This window comes from Emydura macquarii, unplaced genomic scaffold (assembly GCF_026122565.2).
Source record: "Emydura macquarii macquarii isolate MOO-44397 ecotype Brisbane River unplaced genomic scaffold, CSIRO-AGI_Emac_v2 contig_968, whole genome shotgun sequence".
Taxonomy (NCBI): domain Eukaryota; kingdom Metazoa; phylum Chordata; order Testudines; family Chelidae; genus Emydura; species Emydura macquarii.
In genome coordinates this window covers 10,803,414-10,826,645 of record NW_027131105.1, presented here as the reverse complement: position 1 = coordinate 10,826,645, position 23,232 = coordinate 10,803,414, and the positions used below count along the sequence as shown (strand labels likewise).

Below are 23,232 nucleotides of genomic sequence, written 5' to 3'. Positions count from 1 at the left end.
TGGTCCAGGTCTTTCCAGGCTCGCACCTTTGACAGTCCCTCCAGTGGAGCATGCCACTGAATCATAGGGCCTGTCAACATCACACCCAGAAGCTCCCCTTTGAGTAGTTGGGATGGAGCTGGTACTGGAATCGGTAAGGGGGACCTCGGTACTGGGACTCTCCTTGGTCCAGCTACAATTGATGCCACAGATGCTTCCATGGTGGCTTTCACCACGCTCAGCGTTGATGCAGTCAGGCTTTCCAGTACTGATGTTTGTGCTGGAACCAACCCTGCCTGTGGTACTGGCATGTTTGGCACCAACGGTACTGCCTTTATCAGGGGCACTGCAGTGTGTATGTGTGTGTGTGTGTGTGTGTATTCCTGCCTTGAGCTGGGTGATGGATGAATTGGACTGCCTATTGGCTCCCTTGGGAGTCGCTCTGACCTTGCGTCAGAGATCCTGGTGCTCGTCATCCTCCCGCTCCACATCACCTGACGAGCTCCGAGGACTGCCAATGGACCACTATGACTCCCAGGGATGGCATATAACCTGTGACTGGAATGGAGGTCCCTGGCCCAGCACCTACTGGCCATCAATGCTCTACGTATTTCAGTGGCCTGCTTGGACTTAGTGGGATGCTTCTCACTCATGGAAATCCTGCTCCTTGTACCGTTCAATGATGGCGGATGCGGATCAGTTGCAAACCCAGGCACTGGCGGTTTTCCTCAGGGCTGAGCAACTGGAGTCGTCCTCTCCAGATACATCATCTCGGGAACAAGAGCCGGCTTTGGCTTAGTCAAGAGCCTCCTCCTCATCTCCGATTGATGCCATGCTGCCTGGTTCATTCTCCCCCTTCATTCCAAAGGACCTTAAGGCATACCAGGGCCTTTTATGCTGCATAGTCACATCCCTTGGCATCCAGGCAGAGTTTCTCCAGAACACCTGCAAGCTGGTGGACATTTTACATCCCTCTGTCCCCCTGGGAGAGTAGCCCTCCCGATTAATGATGCATTCCTCGAGCCAGCGAGAGTCCTCTGGAGTATACTGGCCTTGGTACTGCTTGTGGCCAAAAGCATGGAGAAGCACTAATTCAGTCCTATGCATGGATTTGAAGGGTTATATTCCCATCCATCCCTGAATTCCCTGGTTGTAATGGCAGTGAATGGCAGGGCCCAGCAGTGCAGATTCATGTCCACCCCCAAGGACAGAGAATCCAAGCGGTTGGATCTTCTGGGCAGAAAGATACCTCATCATCTGTACAGATGAGGATCGCGCATCAAGAAGCCTTGCTATACAAATAAGTTTTTTTTCAGTTGGTCAGCAGTGTCCAAAATCATGAACAAGTTGCCCGAGGCCTTGCGTGAAGTGTTTTGGGCATTTGTCACTGAAGGCTACTTGGTAGCCAAAACATCGCTGCAGTTCACCCTTGATGTTGCGGACACTACAGCCAGGGTGATGGTCTCTGCGATTACTATGAGGACAGTTTCCTGGCTTCAAAATGTTCGGATTCCCTTGGATGTCCAGCAAGCCATTGAGGACTTGCCCTTTGATGGCTGGATCTTGTTCATGGGGATGTGCACAGTGTCCAGATAGAGATGCCGCTATGAGACTCAGCAGCAGCAACCATATCGCCTGCAGCACTCCTATATGGAGCCTTTCACTACCCCAGAAAGAGGGATACATCTCACAAGAGGAACCAGTTGAGCTTGGGGTTTGTCCAGTCCATTTGTCCTCCCCCAGCACCTGCTAAACACCCATTTTGACTCCTTGATCCACAGCACTGTTCCAGTCATTGTTCCACCCTCTTCATCCCCCAGCTGCTTTGGGGACGGGCTGGTCTGTTTTTACAATGCTTGGAGCTTGATCACTGACAGCTGGGTCCTAAACACTTTCAGATCAGGCTACACCATCCATTTCTTCTTCACACTCCATCCTCCCCCCTCCTCCCCGTCCCTCTTCAGGGACCCCTTTCAGAAAACACTGCTCATCAAGCAGGCCAGCTCTCTGCTGACATTGGCAGCGATGGAGGAAGTTCCTCTGGAACTCCAGGTCCGAAGCTTCTACTCCCGGTACTTCCTGATACCAATGCCCAAGGGAGGGATGAGACCCATTCTCAATCTTCGCGGCCTCAACAGATTTATCAAATACATGAGGTTCAGCATGGTCACTCTATCGGTATCCTCCCCACACTGTCTTAAAATGATTGGATCACTGATATGGACCTTTAGGATGCCTACTTCCATGAGGCAATTCTGCTGAGCCGCAAGAAGTTTCTTCATTTTATGGTAGGAGAACGCCACTTTCAGTATGCAGTTTTCCCATTCGGCCTCTCTTCTGACCCCAAGTCTGCACCAAATGCATGACTGCTCTTATGGCATATATCAGGAGGAAAGGAATCCTCATTAAATGAGTTTTAAAATTAATGAGAATTAAAAATTATTTTAAAGGCATAGTAGGCCTGCTGCATTTATTAAACTTACTAAATTGTTGAATATACGTCAGCCTGTACTTTTATTTGTATGTTTGTTTTTTAAAAGGGTGAAAGGCTGAAGTTTCTTTGCGCCTCCCTCCAACCCATCCCTCCAAACCTCTTGTGCCCCCCGGGGCAGGGAGCAGTTTGCACACCACTGGGCTAGGATCCATCTCATATTCCAGAAAAATACAAATATCTATTAGTGTTCCCTCTGATTCTTTTCTCAGTAGCCCTTTCCCCAGTTTCTACATTGCCATTTTACTTGGGGGAAGAATGGACTTGTAAGTAACCTGACTCATTGCCAGAATACAGTGGACCATTGTTACATGGATTCCATGCCTAGAGAATATGAATTTCATTTACATTTAGATTTGGATTGTGGATATGTGGAGTTTATAATTGCAACACTTGATATCATGCTTGACAGGACAGCCATCTACAGAAAGGTAGAATAATAGTTAGTTATTAACACATAGTCCTTAAATGACAGTGAAAAAAGCTAGAGCCTACCTTTTCCTATGGATATGCATGCACGGTTTCTGTCAGCACTGTCTCCTTTGAACAGTTGTAGTGATATTTAAGACATAGACTGCTATTTCCTATCACCTGTTCAATGTCTTTATTCATGTGTGGCAAGTAAACAGATGTCTCTAAAGTCTCTCTAGGATTTAATTTCACGTAGAAATAGTAATTATGATCCCATTTGCCTTCAGTAGTATTTTTCCTTCTAGTGGCAGTTCATCCCAGAATGGAAAGTATCACTTGTGTGAGCCACTAGGCCACCCATACATTAAGTTTGAGAGCATTTTCCATAGCAACTAGCTCTTACTGTTTCTGTCACAATTTTTTCCAGATGTGTTGTTGATTCAGGTAGTATTTGAAATGCTACTTAGAAACTTTTTCTCTCGTCTATGTTTTGGAGTCTATTGTTTGGTTAAGGTCATGTTGACCTGTAGTTTTTTATGTTTTTTTAATAAATTAAAACACACACATGCCCATTCATCTAATGGAAAATGTCTTCCGTTTGGGACTACTGTACAACAAACAGCCAAGTGTGCTTTTTCCTTTTGTGGTCACATTCACTCTACACTCTCCTTTTATTTCATTTGCTTGGCCATTATATACCACAGACAGCATTTCTTCTTTAAATTTATGACTTTGATCTATATTTTAGGCTCTCTGAAAGTAATTTATGGTGATCAAATATGCTTCTGCAACTGTATGTAATTTATAGGTTATGATTCATTTTGTCTGTTATAATGCAAACTTGGTCATCTCTACAGTGTGAATATTACACAGATTAGTATTTTTAGATAATCAGCATTGCTGTCTTCCTTTTTTCATGGTTACAATTTGAAAAAAAAACCCAACTTTTTATTTAATTGGGTATTACTGTTTTGACTTCGAGCTTTGAATCAGAACATTTACAGTTTAAATGATTTGCTGCTTTGTTTAATGTTCTTAAATTCTGGATTTATTTATTTTTCGATCCTATAATTCTTTGTTAATCTTTTCAACTCTGCTACTTTCACCAACTACTGTTATGTTTGCTCCAGCAATTAATGTCTTTATAGTCAACTGTGCTACTGTGTACCATGGGTTTGGCAAAAAAAAAAAATTGCATTATCAACCTTCAGTTAGAATTCACGGCTATTTATTAGCATCTCCATCTGATTTGGTTTCTGTCATTAAACAAAAAAACCATTTGCTTCTGAAATATCAAGTGCCATAAATTAATCTAAGCTCTATAAGAGGTTTAAGTGGCTTGATTTTTGATGGTACTAAGCACCCACAGTTCCCACTGACTTTCTTGGGTGCTGCTGGGGCTCCACTAATCGACTCCTCCAAAAATGAGGCCACAAATGTCTCCTTTTTGCTATGTTCTTCAACAAAAGATACATTCCTTACGTCATTTTTGTAAGATATATGGAATGCATCCAAATTTTGCAAAATAACTTCCATTTGGCATTTTCCAGCTGTTGGTGTGAAAGTATTATAAATGTATTAATAACCTATTATCAGGAAATTGTAAAAAGAAATGCTGCCATTTGTTTGTCAGGTTCATTCCTGATAAAGACTAACATCTCTACTTAAAATACAAGTAATCATTGGACAAATTCATATTGTGTTTCAAATAGAAATATCAGAGGTCTAATCCCAGTTGATGAATTACAATAAGTGAGGCACATGGCTCTCAGGCCCTGTAGATTTTGCAGGTGCAAGCCAGGAGGTGAATATTTCCAAGCTTCCATAGGTTACCTCATGTTGTTTTTGAGCAGGAGAAAGAGGAAAGGCCTTGCCCGTGGATAATATTTGCATTCTAAACTGGAGCAAAAAAATCTGAGAACATACACAGTCCTACACCTCAATATCTCTTTGAAGGTTATTATAATATGGCATTACATCCATTGCCAGCACACATGTGTCTTATTGCTGGGGTAAACCCAGCTGTGTGCCATATGGATAAACCTTGGATGCTTTGGTTGCCTAAACATGATTGAATGATTACAGACATAAGTGTTTGGAAGTCTAATGCCTCTTAGCTGACATCTAAGAAAGAGGAAGATGTCAGTAAGCAAGGACCTTGATATTTAAAATGTTGTGCTCTGGGATGACGGAGGAGAAACCTGGCTGCCTCATTGTCGCACTCAGGATATTAGTAGTAGGATATAGGGCATTTTACCTCCAAGTCATTATCATCAAGCAGCTTTTTAGTGGATGGCTGTATGTGAAATGAATTTGGTAGTTCCAGTCTGATTTGTGGGGGTCAGGTGCCCATATCATAGAAACAATCATCAGTTCTGCTAGTGTAATTCACACTCCCTGTTGGCAGTCTGACATGGAAGCCCAGGAACAAATGGTTACTAGAGTCTAAACTGCTTTCTTACCCCTAGAAAAGGCCCCCTATTGAGGTCCATATGCAAGCAGTTACTTAGAAGACTGTCTGCAGTTCTGTGGATCAGTGGAGAACTTCAGTTTTCATACTTTCAATCTGGTGCCCTTTACAAGCACTTAATTTTTCCACGTAGAAGTATATTTTATAAATGTGCTCCAGACAGTCTCATAGTCTACTACAGCTGTGACATGAATCTGTTGTATGCTATCTTTCTGAAAGTTAATATTAATAACTTAGAAATTAGGAAATTTTATCTTCATTTACACCAGTGGAATTCTATTAACTTTAATAGGAGTTGCATAATTGCAACAGACAGCAGAAATTAGTTCTAAATCTTTTCTCTTTCATGGTTACATCAACTCCTTTGTTCCATTTGATGACTGTCAGTTATTTGTTACTTTTTGAAGCTATTTTATCTCTTGAAATATTATTTCCCACTTCAGCACCCTTTTTTTTTTTTTTTTTTTTTTTTTTTTTTGACCTGTCCTGTTTAAAACTTGCCTTTACAACACTTTGGAAGTGCCTGAAGCAAATGTTCCGATTGTGAGGCCCGAACAAATGACTCTTGACTACCATGCAGACATACGGCTTATTGGGCAAAATGTCTTCTCTTTACTACAGTTCAGTGATATTCCTTGTGTCTTTTTTCTTTTTTGTCTGTGTCTTAGAAAGCCAGTGTAATCTGTCTTCCAGTTCTTGATCAATGCATGTCCTGTTCCCTAAAACTGTACATCTGTCTTTTTTAAATTGGTTCTTTAGCTTGAAACAAATTTTTAAACGATTTACTGTACCAAAAAAGATCAATCAGTAAGTTGCCCTATGCAAATTTGAATCATATGATGACATGCATGCTTCTGGCAATGCCTATAGTAACTCCCTTAAGAAGGAAGTCATCATTAGTCAATATGACTCTGGTATCCTACCTCTTTTTTTTTATGACCAGTCTTTTAAGGTACTAATTAGGGAAATATTTGTGTGCTGTTGTCTCATCTCCTCTCTTCCTTCTGAAATATCTTGAAGTTGTTCCATGTGCCCTTAACCTCCCAATATTACTGTCCCTCTTGATGTGTTGCATTTTGAAAGCATTCATTTTGTATGCTATAGTTACAGCTGGAGCAGGTTGGTTGATCTAGACAGGATAGTTGTCCTCAAGAAGTTAAGATGTTTACTCACTAATGAAAAATGAGCAAGAGTAATTTATTCAATAGTGAATCTATTTATTTAGGTTTTATAGTGCCTATCTTAGTAGGCATACCAATGGAAGTACAGAGTTTGCAATTGAACTCTTAGATTTCTATCTAGGTGCTTCACAAAATTAAAATTTTTGGTGTTCCATAAACTGAAAACAAATAAAGATTCAAATATTTGGTTACCCTTTATTCATTACTTAGACAGAATACATGTAACTGCAAAAAGTAAAAATAAAATAAATTGCATATGGCAAACTTCTTTGAATATTAATATGATAAGTGCTGTGGTTTGTTAAATGAGTAAAGACAATTATTGTACAGTGTAAAGAATTCTTCAAAAACAAAATACTCTGGGTGGTGAAAGGAAGTTCATCTTCTAACATGGCAGTCCCCTAACAAATAGATAAACTTGACTAATTAATTGTATTTTTAAAAACAAAAAGTATAAGTTGCAATAATTTATTACAGTTATTTAAAAAATTGCTTATACTTTTAAAAATAAAGTTAAGATCATTCACTTTCTTACAGAACTTATACATACATCAATGCTTAATAATACCATCACTTGTTTATAATAATGACTACAACAGATCAAAGACACCATATCTCTCACCAACCCAAACAGCCAAGAAAAAAAAGATGAACTTTGCAGCATGCCCAGGAGGTTAGTAAATTCAGACTCAGACAGAACATAATGGGGAACATAACATTCCAAAGTTAAGGGCTCTCAGCGAAAACTCTACCAGCAGCCCTGTCAATCTTAAATCTAGTTTGAGTACTTTATTGGTCTCACCTGTTGTAGTGTGGCACAGAGAGTGGCAACAGGTCAGGCAAACCAGTCCCAAATTATGAGGGTTTTATAGATAAAAACCAACAACTAGAATTCCACTTGGGCATGTATTGACAGCCAGTGGAAATTATGGAGCATTTGTGTTATGTAATTTCTGTGAGATACTCCACTTAATAAGTGGGCAGTCATGTTGTCTGGAAGAAAAAAAGGAGGCAATGGATGTGATTTCATTAGGCTGCAACTGTATTCACTTAAAATAGCTGGGAATGCCTAGCAATGAATTGTACAGTGCAGGTCCTCATCCTTTCCTTAAACATTTCCATATAATTCATAACCAGATCCCAACTATCCTGTTACTAGGATCCCACCACCTTCCCTTCATATAAATTGAAAGGGGGTGATTAAAGCAGTGGGTTGGCTTCTTGCAGTTTCAGATGGAGCCCCATATGGAGGCAGGGACAGTCTAGACTGGAGCAGGACAGGAGCAGGGCTAGGAGTGAGATGAGCACAGGAAGGCAGAAAATCCATGGGCGTAGGTGTTAAGCAGCCAGTCCTCTGCTGTTGTTACTGGTCCTTATAAATCTGGCTGATCATCCTGCAGCCAGTCAGGTGCTGTGATTAATGAGGCAGTTCCAGGGCAGTGCAGCTGAGCCTATTAGTTGCCGAGCAGTGAAATCAGCAGTAGAGCAGGCCAGTAGCTGGTCTTAGTTGGCCTCATCCCGACACCATTGTAAATCTCTCCACTGCAAAGCACATCCTGAAGTATCCCTCACTGACTCGTGCACTAGTTCGCTATCTCTAAAAGCACCAAAAAACATTACCAGGAATTGAATTGCAGCCTTGAATTAGGGCAAATCCTTTCAGCGTCTGCATATTTTATTGAGAACTTGTACCAAATTTCTAAGCGTTTGAACAGTGATGGGAGGATGTGGATCCTCTCCAGGACCATGTCTCGAGACTACACCACTAAAATCCTCAGGACTAAGAAGCCACCACAAGGTTCTGGATAACCTCTCATTTTACTGGCAAATACCAGACTCAGTAGGTGACTGGAGAATAACGTTCTGAACATAATTCAGGGTCTGTTGCATCATTAACTGTGAACTATTGCATGGGTATGAAGGGTGGTGGATTGAGTGCCAGGTGCCTTCTTAGGAACCAAGACCAAAGAAAGAAACACAGTGGTTTTTCATAAGTAAATAATTGAATGGCCCTGCAACTCTGTTAGCATTTATTTCCTGTGCAATCTTTTTTTTTTTTTTTTTTTTTTTTTTACAATGCCCCAACCCTTCCACGGACCTCAAATTTGTGGACATTACATAACTTCTTACCCCTTTATAGGGAATCCTAAACCCTTCCCATAAATATGACCCATCTGTATTACTAGGGTAATCCCAAAGGAATAACTGTAACACTTTAAGCTTAAAGGACTCCTGTTGCCAGCACTTCTACTACTGTCCCTGTACCTTGGGGCAAGTGGGAGGAGGAATGGATTTACCTCCAATCTTCTACTACATTGGGGCCTTCCCCAAAAGCTGTAGCAGTTGTGGGCCACAGGGCCCCAAATCAAACACCTGCCCTTGTTAAAAGCCCAGCAAATATTCAGAGCATTGGGTCTCTGTTAGGCTTGCCAAGTAATAAATAGACTGCTGTCAGTATGAACACCTGGCCTCGGTGGTGTCATTCACACCAGCTAGAACGTGTGATGCAGGATGTCCCACCGAATTCCAGTCTATGTTGCAGACCTCAGTCTAAACTGCTCATCATAGTTAAACCAATCCATGCCCGCAAATGTATTAAATGCCCCCCAAATTATGTCCATATATTGAATAATGCTGGGCTTCTTTGCTCTGAAATAACACCTGTATAGATCAAAAAAGCTGCTTCCCAATTTTTTCAGAATTTAGCTAGCCTTGGTCGTTTGGCTTTTACATAGGCAGATTTAGATTAAATCTTAGGGAAAACTTCCTAACTCTAAGCACAGTAGGATGATGGAACAGACTGCCTAGGGAGGTTGTGGAATTTCCTTCACTGGAGGTTTTCAGAAGAAGGCTGGATAGATCACCTGTCAGGGGTGGTTTGGACACAACAAATCCTGCATGTTGGTAGGAGGGGTTAGACTAGATGACCCTTGCGGTCCCTTCTAACCCTGTTGTTCTATGATTGGTTTGCTTATCCAATCTCATCTTGCTGTCTTTCATAGCTTCCCCATGAAGTATTGATAAATATTTATGAATTCATCTCTCAATATCTTATCTTCAGTATTGGAGAGAAGGTGAACTCCCATTGGGTCATGCACCTGTATTACCATATTCCTGACTAACTTCTATGGGACTCTCAAAATCCTGAGGCCCCCGGGTGTCTCCTGAAGGGTGACCCTTTCCCATGAATTAACATGCCCTGTCTGAGGGGGTCTGAACTTTTCTCCCTCATGTTTCTTGTATTGATGACCCCACTGTGTGGGAATTGCAGCATCTGGTTATTCCTTTATCCCAAAGCATGGTGACCGGGAACGCCTCTGCAAGACTCCCCTCTGAGGTAAGCCCCAGCCTCTCAAACAATTGTAAATTAACCTGTAACAGTTGTGAAAAGCTGTTGATCTCTGAGATAGCCATGCTTGTCCCAGTAACCCTGGGCCCTCCCTCCAAGACAGCAGGTCCCCTTACCCAAGCCCTGTGGCTAAATCCGTCACTGCATATTTCAGTAGCTCCAGCCCCAAGGAAGGTGCTCACCTCTCTCCCCTCCCCATCCTGCTGTTTTCCCCAGTAAGGATCAGTAGACCAGTCTCCCCTCTCTGATCCCCAACAGCAGCATTGGAGGGGGGGGAAGGGTCAAATAACCATTCCTGTATCAACTACCCTGTCACTGAACTGCTGCAAGGCTCTCCCGCTGGTTGCAGCACCATGCTCTCCCAAACCATTCCCATTACACTTCTCTCACCCTGAACTCTCTTGCCCCTCAGCCACCGTTTGCTGGTGTTCTGCCCCTGCCATCAGTGATTGCGTCTCTTGCTGTTCTTGTGCTCTGGCTCCTGGGTCCTAGAGGTAGCGCATCTCCCTGATCTCTCTCTGCTTGTCCTGTAGTACTCTGGAGCCATTGAATTGATGCTGAAACAACTTCTGTTACAACAGCATGCATTGTTTCAATGAGTTCTTGGCCTGACCCACCCTCCCCCCAATCCTTAATGCTTGTTGTCCTGCCCTGGTAGGGTTTGCTTCCAAGCAACCCCTTCTACTTACATGGGGAAAGAAGGCTCCATCCGGGTTTCCCAGCCCCTTCTTTATCTTCTTCAAAGGCTGCCCATATTCCCTGTAAGGACTGAGTTCTCTGTGTCCTTGCCCAGCCCTGTCTCCTTTGCATAGGCGGAAAGAATTCACACACCTTAGCCATGCTGATAAAAAAGCCCAGAGGGGGATTTCTCTTCCTTCTTCTGGTTGGGGCCCACCTGCTGAAAGGGGAGTATAGTCTCCTCTCCCTCCTCCCCCCTCTCCCCCCATCTCACCATGTAGCTATGGTGAGTATCCAGAACTTCTGGCAGGCTCTTTGCACATAGAGATGCTGCTGCTGCTGCTGCTGGGAGTAAGTGAATCCCTGCTACGCCTGCTGCCAGCCCAATCCCAGGGCTGCCTGTGGTATAAATATCCTACCCTCTCACACTCACATGCTCTTCTGGTCAGCAGGAAGGGTAATGCAGTGACTTTCACTGACCTGAGCTTCCTGCTCCTCCTGTCCATCCCTGTAAAGTTTTCTTCTCCTGCCCACTTGCTGTAGGCAACCCTTTTCTTCCAGCCAGGCGGACATAGATTCCCCCTCATGGAAGGTTGCAGTGAGCACATTCTGCCTTAGCTTCAGTTTTCAAATGGTATTAGTCATCTGCCCCCATGAAAAGCTCATTCTGGTAAACTAAACTATTCAGAGTCTTCTCTCTGCCCATTGCTTACTAGTGTATCAAAGCTTGAAGCACATGCAGTACTGCAACTAAATGTGGGTTTCTATTTATTGTTTCAGAATGGAGCTAATTAGTCTGATGATGCCCCTCTTAAAAGGTTAGCCGACCAGTCTCTGAGGCTTACTAGTTTTGAAATTCCTACTCTTGAAAGTGCTGCTGCTGTGACTGTATGGAAATTAGAGGGGAAGCCCTCATGTAACTGCAGCCAAAATGTGCACCATACTTCAATTAAAATTTCCCGTGCAAAGGAACCCCAAGGAGTCATCACATGAGTTGTTAATTATTTGTTTTCCCAAAGGATCATATTCATAGATCTATTATCAAAATGCTATGAAAAGCTTGGCTGAAGGCTCCACCCACTCGTGAGAATAATGATCTTTTGGGTTGTATTAAACATTGGCAATTTGTAATATTCAGTCAATTGTAAAAATAAAATAAAATTAAAAAAAAAGTTAAGGTTTCTAACATATGAGAGAAATCTTTATAAATGCTTCCAATAAATTTCAAGTGCTTTAACATTTCAGTAAAGCAAACAAAACAATAGTAACTTTTTTTCCAAAAGCACAGTATCATTTTGGTAGTTTAAAAAATTGGCTGAAAATTATACTCATGGGATCAAATCATTCATCCTGAAAACTACTTTTATCTTTGTCCATTATAAACACCAGGAACAATGTTGAAAGACAAGCAGTTTGACAGTGACAGATTACCTATAGTTTTGTTTTTCTGTTTAGTTTAGATAGACTTTGTGCACTGCTGTGTCCCACTGTAACACAAATCCCTGTATTCAGATGTCATTGGTCTTATTGTTCCCAAAGATTCTTAATCCTCTGTGTTGCATGGTTGTATGGCATACTATAGGCAGAGGTATTTTAGCAAGCAAGCTTGTGTTGGTATGCAGAGCACCATGGCAAAATGGACAAATAAAACAAATCTTAATTAAGAATCAAAATAGCCAGAAATAATGATAATCTGGTAACATCATTTTTTCCCCACAGATTTGTGTGTTCTATTCTTTTAATTGTGCACTGAAATAGCTTTGGCATTGAGTATATTTAGTACCTGACCCTGACTTAACAAAGGTCACCATTAAAATGTCTCTAAATTTCTTACACAGCCTGAACATAGGTATTGCCCACTCGTGTGGGGATTCCTTTCAATTTGCACCAAATGAAAATACGGCAGTTATTGAAAAGGCAAGGTCTGTGAGACTATGATGTAATTAGTTTCATGGACAGATATATCTCCTCTCCAAGAGATCTGTTTTCCTTATCTGTCATTAAGGAAACAAAATTCTAGACAATAAGTTAAAAGTGCATTATGACAGAGAGTAAGAGGGTGGTTTTCAAAGACACACTATGGAATTGTGTGGCTAGCTCTAATGGAAAGTCAGTGGGAGTTCACTGGGTATCTAGCTCCCATTTGTGTCTTTGAAATCTCACCCTAAATTTGTAAGTTTTTCTTAGTGATTTTTTTAAGGCAAAAGGCCCATTTGCATATTTCAGGCTGCTGGAAAAAAAGAAGTATTCAATTCGGGCCAACATAAGAAAACAAAGATATTAAATGGGGCGAGGGGGCATAATGGGAAATGGGGGATAAAAAGATTGCACTGAGAAAAATGGGGGAGGCAAGGGGAGGATGGGAAGAGATCTGCATTCTGATGAACAACTTATGGGTTTGTCAGTTGAAATTCCTCTCCTCCATTTCTTGCACTCTGAACTTCCACATCAAGTACCACTTCTTCTCTGTGCTCCTTCGCACAACCCTGCCAACCTTCAAATTCCTGCTCACAACCCCATGTTCACTCCGCTCCCTTGTCCTCTCTACATGGGCACTCAGCCTCCCCTCAACATCCCACGGTGTGCAAGAGGCTATGAACAGGGTGGTGCCCAAGGGTTCAGGAATCCCTCAGTTGTGAGGGAAAGAGGATGATGTGGAGGACAGTGATTAGATGGGTGGGACAGGGAGCATATGGTACATTGGAGGTGGAGAAACCCATTGCGTTGATGCCAAGCCATTGATGCTTCAAGAGCTTTCTTGACATTGCTGTCTTTGTTCCCCAAAGACTCAGAGCTGTGTAGAGTCCTTGATACTGTCATGGCTTGGCAGAGAGAGTGAGCTTCTCCAGCATTGCTGTTTCATATTATTGTTTATTTTTTTCTGCAAATAGCTTACCCTAAAGAGAGTTGTTGTTTGAAAACAGTTTTAATATATTTTAAATGGAATAGTTTATAAATGGTACCCTCACTATATGACATAGTGTAATCTGTATGGACCAAATTCTACTTTTAGCTCCAGAAATATAGTTCTAGATTAATCCCTCTGAAGTCAATAGAGACTCTGGATTCACACTTTTGTAACTGAATGCAGAATTAGATCCGTGGCTCTGTTGTAGAATGTATAGATTTTAAATTGATTCAGGCAATCAACATATTTTCTTTTTAAAGAAAATGTTTCAAAATACAGATAATGTTCCATTGTTTATTTTCTAAAGATGCATGTGCATCCATAATGGATTAACGGCATGTTTTAACATACCATGTTTTTTTCTTAAGGGGTGACAGAGAGAGGCTGTTTCAAACAGGATCTCTCATCACTGTCTATCTCAAGCCACCTCCTACTGAACTTAAGGTTGAATACTCAGGGTCATAAGGGAAAGAAAACAATAATTAAAGGGAAAAAGTTGATTGAGCTGTTTTTTTCCTCCCTCAGTATGATTGGCATGTGAGAAGTGGGCAATATAGTCTGTGTATATCATTAGTTCAAACATTTCTGACTTGAATTATTTTAATGGCTACATTTTAAATTGCATTTTTGTATTTTATGCAGAATGGCTTAAGTAATCAAGACTGTAAAAGTTCTTGTTAGAAAATCTTGTGTCTATAAGTCTTAATGTTGACATTTTATTTTACGTTGCAATTGTACTGTCTCCAGCTTCTACCCCTAAAAATTGTCATGGGTTCTGTTATTAAAGCTCAGAAAATTATTGATAGACTAACATAGCTGGGGAGTAAAACAGAAGTGTTTACGAAGTTCCCATTTAAATTGACTGTGAAAAGTGGCACTGCAATGTATTACGGTTGTAGGCTTCTGTGAGACTCTTTAAGAAGGTTAACTGCAAGGCAGCACTCAAAAGAGAGCATTTATCTTAGTGGTCATCCTTCAGTGTTTTAGTCTACTGAGAACTTTTTTCAGGGTGGCTAAAACCATTTTTTTGTGTTTTATTAGCTGTATCTTGAATACCTCCTACAAACTGAATGACAGCTTAGGGTTATTAAATCTGTTCTTAGTACATTCTTTTATCCATTGTTAATCTTGACTAAATATATGTTAGTGAACAACCCTTTTTTCTCAGTTGTTGCCCATATTTGTTAAAGAAATTATTCCCTTTGACATTTGTTTAGGCTGAAGTTTGATAAAATACTGCATATAGTATACTTTTCCAGTTTGGCGTTCAGCAGACTATTTCATGGATTTATTTCTCTTTGCATTTTCTTATCTTCCATTCTAGCATGCTTGGGCTTCCTTTTTATATTAAGTAATTTTTTCAGTCCAAGACAGCCTGTTTCACAAGCTTATAGTATGTCTGTATTGTTGCTTAAAGATCATTTAGGGGTTGTATTTTGCAAGTTTTATGTTTACACTTAAATTTGTGCAGCTTTGCATGTCTTCTACTTTCTGAAGTCCCATAGCCAATATTTTTGTGTAAATAAAAATGGTTAATATTCTTTAAAGCTACTCCCAGTGACTTCAGTGGGAGTTTTGTGTTAGTAAGGACTACAGGTTTTAGCCCTTTGGGTAGTGGAGCTGTTTGTTGTTCCCTGTGATCAAGATACTCAAGCACATGCACAACTTTAAGCACATAAGTAGTTCTGCTTAACTATGTTGCTGAACTGAATCCTAGTTTATTACTTCTAGACATGGTGCAAGAACTCGCTCCTGGAGACATCACATTAAGGGATAGATTCTGCCACCCTCAATCACATTGAATAGTAACTTACTCAACAAGAAGTCGCAGTGAAATCATTGGGACTGCTTGCAGTGTAAAATTGTACATGAGTAAGAGTGGCAGAATCTGGGCCTAAATAAACTGGGAATAATCAGGTATTTTCATAAGATAACACCAAAAATATTGCCTGATTTTGCTATTAAGATAATTTATTGAGGGTCTGTCATCTAAAAAGGGCACTTGAATGCTTTATGTAAGAGAGTTAAATACTCTGTATCAACTAAAACTGGGTCCAAGTGGACTATCCACAAACATTCCATATGTTACTGTTGAAACGGAAGCACAACATTGTTTCTGTACAGTTTGAGATCAAGAGAACCATCCCTCATCCAAACAATAATATTTGTCTGAAGATGTTTTTAAAATAGCTGGGTACTAATTAGCATTGAGTATTAATGTTTTGAAATGATAATTTTATGGAAGTGGAAGAATGTCATCTCACACACTCCGAAAAAGTTGCACCACTGGGGTCCAACAGTATTTTGAAAACATCAGATATCAGTTGCATTCCTACAAACTGCATACTGCCATTTCTGGGGAATGAACTTTATGCTGTAATAGGACATTTCCCGCTCTAATTAGTCTGCTCCTAATTTGCATAAAAACTTGCCTGTCCTCAAGACTTACCTTGTTCTTGAATGGGGTCCTAAATGTTTCAAATAGCTCATGAATACCTGACAAAAAATTAATTGTAGATGCATAGATAGGAATTAGCTTTAAGCACGTAAACTACATCCTCCTTCTAAGGGCCTGATTCTCTAACCCTTACTCACACTGAGTAATATTTATTCAAATAAGTAGTGTCATTGTGACTACTTGTTTGAATAAGTACTACAGTAGAACCTCAGAGTTACGAACACCTTGGGAATGGAGGTTGTTTGTAACTCGGAAATGTTCGTAACTCTGAACAAAATGTTATGGTGGTTGTTTCAAAAGTTTACAACTGAACATTAATTTAATACAACTTTGAAACACTACTATGCAGAAGAAAAATGCTGCTTTCCCTTTTTTTTTTTTTTAGTAGTTTTCGTTGAACACAATATTGTACTGTACTGTACTTGCTTTTTTTCCCCTTCTCTGCAGCTGCCTGATTGCGTACTTCTGGTTCCAAATGAGGTGTGTGCTTGACTGGTCAGTTCGTAACTCTGGTGTGCGTAACTCTGAGGTTCTCCTGTATTTGGCATGAGTAAAGGTTGTGCAGTTGGGCCCTAAACTATAATATAGAAAACAAAAATAAGTTAAAGTAGGCAAACTTCCACAAAACTTCCCAAATCAACAAGTGAGACTCCCCAATGTCCCAAAGTTCTCATTGTCTGATCAGCTGAGTGAATCTGTCAAGCAAGTGCAATAATGAAGACTGTTGCATTCACTTCTTTTTATCCAGTGGCTGTCTTGAGAGCTGATCAGCTGCACAACTCTATGGGACTTTGCAGTCATCACCCAAGGGTAGTGTGCAGCCTTTAGGACCTCTGTCCCTGCTGAGGTCACTACCTTCCCTCCTCACAGCAGTGATGTAACTGTAAGACACAACCCATATTTTGATATTTTTAGCTGCATCTTCAACAGTATTTTTCTCTAGTAGTCATCTGCATTTTGTTTGGTTTTTTTGGAAGAATGGCAGGAATGAATTCCTTACATAGACAAAAGGGATTTGAAGTGTAATACTAATAAGAAAGAATTATTATTAAAATTGGAGGGAAATGCTGATAGATTTAGGAACTATTTTGTTAATTTAGAGATTTTTCTAATTTGACCGTGTAAGGCTGGATTAACTTTTCTTGATGTTAGAAATATAACTCTAATATTTATGTAATAGAGTAGTTGGGGGGGGAGGGTCAAGATACTATTAGCAAAAAAGATTGCTTTCTGTAAATATTAATGTTGAAGAATGTTTTTAAATGCACTGCTCTAATAAATGATTTTAAAATGTATGTTTATTACCATCGTTTATTAAACACTAAGGAGACATTTTGGCTGCAATAAGTGATAACATCTCTGTGGAACTGTATTTTGATATATACTACTTTTGCTGACATGGGACATAATTAAGAATTATAAATGATGCTAGTGCTCTCAACTTTGTTAGCCAGAGAGTGTGTCAGACTATATGTTGTACTTAGTGCTATTCTGGCCCTGATTTTCAAAATGTATGTTCCGAGGGCATACGTTGTAGGCCTCCATTTCTAGTAGCACAAGGGTATGTATGGTACATCACTGAATTGGGAGATTTATATATGGAGCTTCCCATCTTTTTAGGTCACTGAATCAAATTTAGTTCATGTTGGTTAATGACAAAGCCATTACCATCTAATGGGTGTTTTGATAGTGAATACGAAATAAATTGTAGCTTAATTCCTAGTCTTTAAATCCACCAGCTACAGTGGCAGTAGTTACCATCCTTGACATTTTAAGCAGAAAGGCCAGGTTTAATAGGCATAGAAGCCGAGCTGTCCTCTCACCCCCAGAGTTGTTCCCTCCAGAAGAGGATTCAGGAACATTAGCAAGATAGATCTGGTAAATTTTTCACAGCTGCTGTCAGAGCTGCACGTGTTCTATGAAACAACAGAGAACTTTAGGCTCCAAGTCTGTCCATCTGGCCTCTCCCATGAAAACTCAGTTCACTTCACTTAAATTAGCAAAACAGACAATATCCTGTTTTATTAAGCTATGTCTTCCTGGAACTTTGTGGAGTCTGAGTGCAGGGACTGCAGTGGTATTAGGACCACATGGCATGGGCCACAAAAAGATGGGGAAGGTTTCTAGTGTCCTTCTATACACCTGTATAAAGATCTATCACAGTTTGGCTCTTGGTTTTTTAACCTCAGTGATTTGTGCTATATATAATGATAATTCACATTGTTTTGAGCTACCTCTTGCATTTTGATTTAAGTAGTCAGAAAAGAGTAATCAAATGTTATAGTCCAATCTGATTAACTAAACTCTGATTAACCAAAACTCCTGGTCACATACAGTTGGATTGTATACCTTGGGATTGTTACTGTATCACTGTTCAAATCACGCATAATCTATGTCTCTTAGTCACCATGAAAAGACATTAGAACAGTTGATGCTCTTTTTCAACCTTTTCAGGTTGGTGACCTCATATTCAAAATCATAGAAGATTAGGTGAACTAGTCCAAACGCCTGCACAGAGCAGGACCAACCCCAACTAAATCATCCCAGCCAGGGCTTTGTCAAGTCACACCTTAAAAACCTCTAAAGATAGAGATTCTACCACCTTCATAGGTAATGCTTTTCTGTGCTTCACTACCCTCCCAGTGAAAAAGTTTTTCCTAATATCCTACCTAGACCTCCCCCACTGCAACTTGAGACCATTGCTCCTAGTTCTGTCGTCTGCTACCACTGAGAGCAGCCTAACTCCATCCTCCCTGGAATCCCCTTTCAGGTAGTTAAAGGCTGCTATCAAATCCCCTCTCATTCTTCTCTTCTGCAAACCTAGTTCCCTCATCCTCCCCTCATAAGTCATGTACTCCAGCCCCCTAATCATTTTTGTTGCCCTCCTCTGGACTCCCTCCAATTTGTCCAAAATCAAAAATGTTCATAAGCCTCTTACATTTACTATAAAAATAAGAGTAAAAATGTATCAATTATAACAATGTTAACCCTGTATTAATTTTTTGTGTGTATATTTTGAGAGGTTGACAGAAAATAATCGACATTGAAGAGTAGTAGTGTGTGGGAAGTTGGGCAGCAAGATTTTGTAATTTTTTAGATTGTAAAAAAATTGTCAACCCCCTTTCATATCCCTGAGGCTTGGAAGCACTACTGTAGGTCTGCATATCTGGGTGTCCACTGAGTTGGAGGACCCAAAGTGCAGACTTTGCAGTTTGTTGGATTGCTCCCTTGATTTTCAGAAGATTTTTTTGTATACCCCATCTGCTTCTTAAAAGTGGGGCTGTATAGTGTTACAAACCCACACACATCTATGGTTGCAAGTACATATGGCATTTTTTGGCTGGTGGTAAAATGACACGTGAGTAAATCTAAGTGTCAGTAGTCGGAATTCTACCAAATTTACCAGAGCCTGTGACTGCCCTTGCTCTCTACCAGACTTGGGGTCTCACTTCCAGTTAAATTCTGGAGAAGGTATAAAGATTCACTTCAACACCTTATTGTGTGTTTCCTTAGCAGAGGACAAAACATTACCCCTTAATGTTGACCTAAAATTTTTATTCTCCACATGATGTTTTTAGAGAGAGTCCTCTTCTTTTATAGCTGGGTAAACTCTGCATTACACTTAGTAAAATATGACAATGTCACAACTGAAAATTTTGAAATCCATCAGGTGGCAAATATTTAAATGTAAACCTATCAGAGAATATGCAACTGTATCCACATATCTTAATTTCTAATTTAACCAGATTTAACAACAGCTGGAAAATCTGAGATATTCCCACCTATCCCATAATCAAACTGAGTTTGTTGTGATTCCATTCTTACCATTCTGTGAACTTTTGCAACTTCACATCCCAACCGTGGTTATATATTGTACATCCTATTGGAAGTTCTAAGTATGAGAACTCAATTATTACTAGATTTGTAATTGTAACTTGGAACCATTTGAACTAAAAAGGTGATTGTAAAATTCATCTTTCGATATCAAGCTAGTTAATTCTTACTTTTTTTGTTTTAGTACAATTCAATTTATAATTGATATTCATCTAAAGCAGGGGTTCCCAAACTTTCAGTTTTGAGGGCCACACTACTCAGTCTTGCTCTTACGGTAGGCTGGAGCGGCTGGGCCCACATGATGTGGGAGAGGAGTGGGGGAAGGGGCGGGGCTGGGAGGGAGGAGTGCCCACCGTGCAGTGCTGCTTGCGGACAGGAGTGGCTCCTGGCCAGGGCGCTGGGCCCACATCATGTGGGAGAAGGTGGGCAGAAGGGGCAGGGCCAGGACAGGGGGAGAGGGGGGAGACAGGGCAGGCCGGTCAAAATGTGTCAATGGGCCAGATGTAGCCCACGGGCCGTAGTTTGGGGACCCCTGATCTAAAGTATCTACTGTAATAGTAATAAAATAGGCTTTGAGCCCATTAGCATTAATGTAGTAAACAGGTCAAATTTTCATTCTAGATGTCCTGAAAGCAAGATTAATTCAACAAAACCTGTCTTAAATGACTGTTCAAGATACTGACAAAAATTGGTTGCTCAATGTAAGTTAATGAAAAGTTATTCTTTCAGAAATACTCTTTTAATCAACATAAACCATTGTACATAATGTAAACTTATGACCAATTTTTGTTTGTAATATTAATTATATATGGTAATAAAAATGTGTGTTATCAAATGAACAATCAAATCATTAAGCTTATCTGGTTTTATGTAATCACATATTTTGTCCTATTTAACTTTAGGAGGAGTATATTCTACAACAATACAATATATTTTTCTATGGCTTTAAAGATGCAGAATACTTATTGCTGACTCTTGTTGTCAGCTGGCTCTTGTTATCTCCAGCAAAGTTGCTTGAGGAGGTCATGGTGTCATTCTGAAGAAAGTAGGGGCTGAAAAAAGAAGGTCTTGCAGAGAAAAACCTGAGGCTGAAGGGTTTTTTCCCCTTATTGTTTCAGTTACTAATAAAGCCAAACACCAAGAAGGAGAAAAAATTGGATTTTGGGATGTGTATTCTCTGGGCAAGGTGGGGAGATGGTGGCAAATCAGTTGTTTCTGTTTCAATGCACTTAAAGTCTGGGATTGTCTAAGGACCTAAGGGAATTAGGTACTTTAAAAGAATTACATTATTTAAGCACAAATAGTACATTAAAATAATAATAATTATAAGCCCATTAAAAACTTTATGCACAATACTTAACATCCACAAATGGCAAATTGGATACACAATATTTTTGTGTAATATCTTTATTATAAAAATAATAATTTTAAAACTTTTTTCTAATGTTACTTTTTACTTACACAAAGACTGTTGGAGAAATATGTCATCCTTCTAGACCCGTTTATAAAAAATAGAATAAAAACAAAGAATCTTTGATTATAATGAACAGGCAGAATAATAAATGAGAATTTTAAAGTCTATGTATAAAATGCAAGTGTTTATTTAAAATTAATCTATATCTCATAACTTTGAGAGCAGAATAAATGGGTTGTTTTTCTTTGGCACCATCAGAAATGTTGTCCTTTAAATATTTACATTAATACATTAGAAACTTTGAAATAAAAGTGATATAACTTTCTTGACATTTTTACTGGTAAGCATGGGGACTATGAGAATTCCAGCCAGTTAGCTCACCTTGACTGAATGAAGTTCATGAGCCATGTTCTTACAGCTATTAACAGTTGGAGTTTAGGGTTAATTTATGACTCATTTTTCTGTGTTTATTTTTTCTCATGATTGACCTTTATGTATTTCTGGAGGAAGACATATAGACCATAACATATTCTAAAATGCTTTTAAATATTACATATTACATGGATTATCATTTGATTTCTATAATTGCGTACATTACAAAAAAATCTAATACATTTCTATTTATTATTTAAGAAAATAAGGAAAAGATTGCTGCCTTGACTTCAAGGATGCTTAGAAGTTTAAAGGGGATTAAGACCCCTCCACATCCCTGCATGACTCCCTGCATCTCCATTGCAGAATTATTTTAATTAATGCCGTGGTTGGCAAATGCAAATGGCTCCAAAGCAGAGATTAAGAGGAAAGGGGAGTGAGAGAAAGAGAGGGAGTAACCCTGAGGTCCATGTTTCATCATTTGCACTTTTTGTCAGAAATTACTTTTGTATTATGGTATTCACTGATAACTTAAAAACAGATCCTGCTTGGTGCTAATAAATAGGAAAATGCAGAGTAAATCAGAGGGAGATCCAGAGACCTGTCATTTGTGTGGTGAAAGCTCCAGGAGACTGAGAAAGAACTGATTGGAAAAATATATTCAATTTGTAGCATTTAAGATATTTTTAATATGAACTTTAGTGACAAGCTTACTTTGATTAAGCAAAATGTGTTTTAAAAGTATATGTCCAAGACTGTTTCTACCATGACAAAATTCAAAGAAATATTGTTAAAAATTGCCTTGTATAATGTGTTGCATGTATTCAGCTAAACTTTATGTGAAATATTTGGATCAAGAGAGAGCCCATTAGATTAATTTGTTGGCACATAAAGTCTGTTCATGATGTTATTACACCTGCCATAAGTTGCAACTGGATGACTATTCAAAGTGTAAATGATTTTTCAACTATCACTTACACAAAATATTCCTAAGTGTTTTCTGATTTATTTAAATGAGAAACAATAACATTTCTTTAAATTTTATTTTATCAGGCAGGAAGCACTGCTTGCTGCAATCAGTGAAAAAGACGCAAACATTGCCTTGCTTGAACTGTCTGCTTCAAAGAAGAAGAAGACTCAAGAGGAAGTAATGGCTCTTAAACGAGAGAAAGACAGATTAGTGCATCAGTTAAAACAGCAGGTGGGAAAACACTCATTTTACTCTTCTATTGGGGGGGCTGTGGCTTGGCATTATTTTCATTTTCACTGTTTTATTCTAATCTCATATTGAAAGTCTTCAAGCCAAGCCTACCTTGTGCCAGCAGCAGTGCAAGGTAGGGTAAGAATAATGTAAGTGTTGCCGTACTACTACTTAATTGATGGCTGTTTAGTGTTTAGCTGCATGTTAGCTTGGCTCATGTTATATGCAGCCAACATACTTTCTGTTTTCCCTCTTCCATAATAGCTGCCACCTTCCTCATGACAAAAGACGTCAGAGAGCAGATGCATCCTTTCTAACCTGGTGGTTATGTGTACATTTGTTGTAAATAGTTATTTGTTCAGAAGGTTCGATGTTTTCTGAGAGGTTATCTGGAAATCATAATTGTGATTAAAACAAACACCAAAATTAATTAAAACACTTTTATCTTTGCTATTATAAATACATTGTGGCAGATGAGTGCTTAGT

General features: G+C 39.5%; 1 protein-coding gene across 6 annotated transcripts in view; it reads left to right on the top strand.

Moving 5' to 3' along the window:
* ERC2 (ELKS/RAB6-interacting/CAST family member 2) overlaps positions 1-23,232 on the top strand; it is a 685,232-nt gene that overhangs the window by 530,875 nt on the left and 131,125 nt on the right. For all 6 annotated transcript variants that reach the window (XM_067544466.1, XM_067544470.1, XM_067544472.1 and 3 more), the window contains one exon: positions 22,599-22,746. In XM_067544466.1, the coding sequence (XP_067400567.1) occupies positions 22,599-22,746 (148 nt within the window). The remainder of the gene's footprint in view (positions 1-22,598; positions 22,747-23,232) is intronic.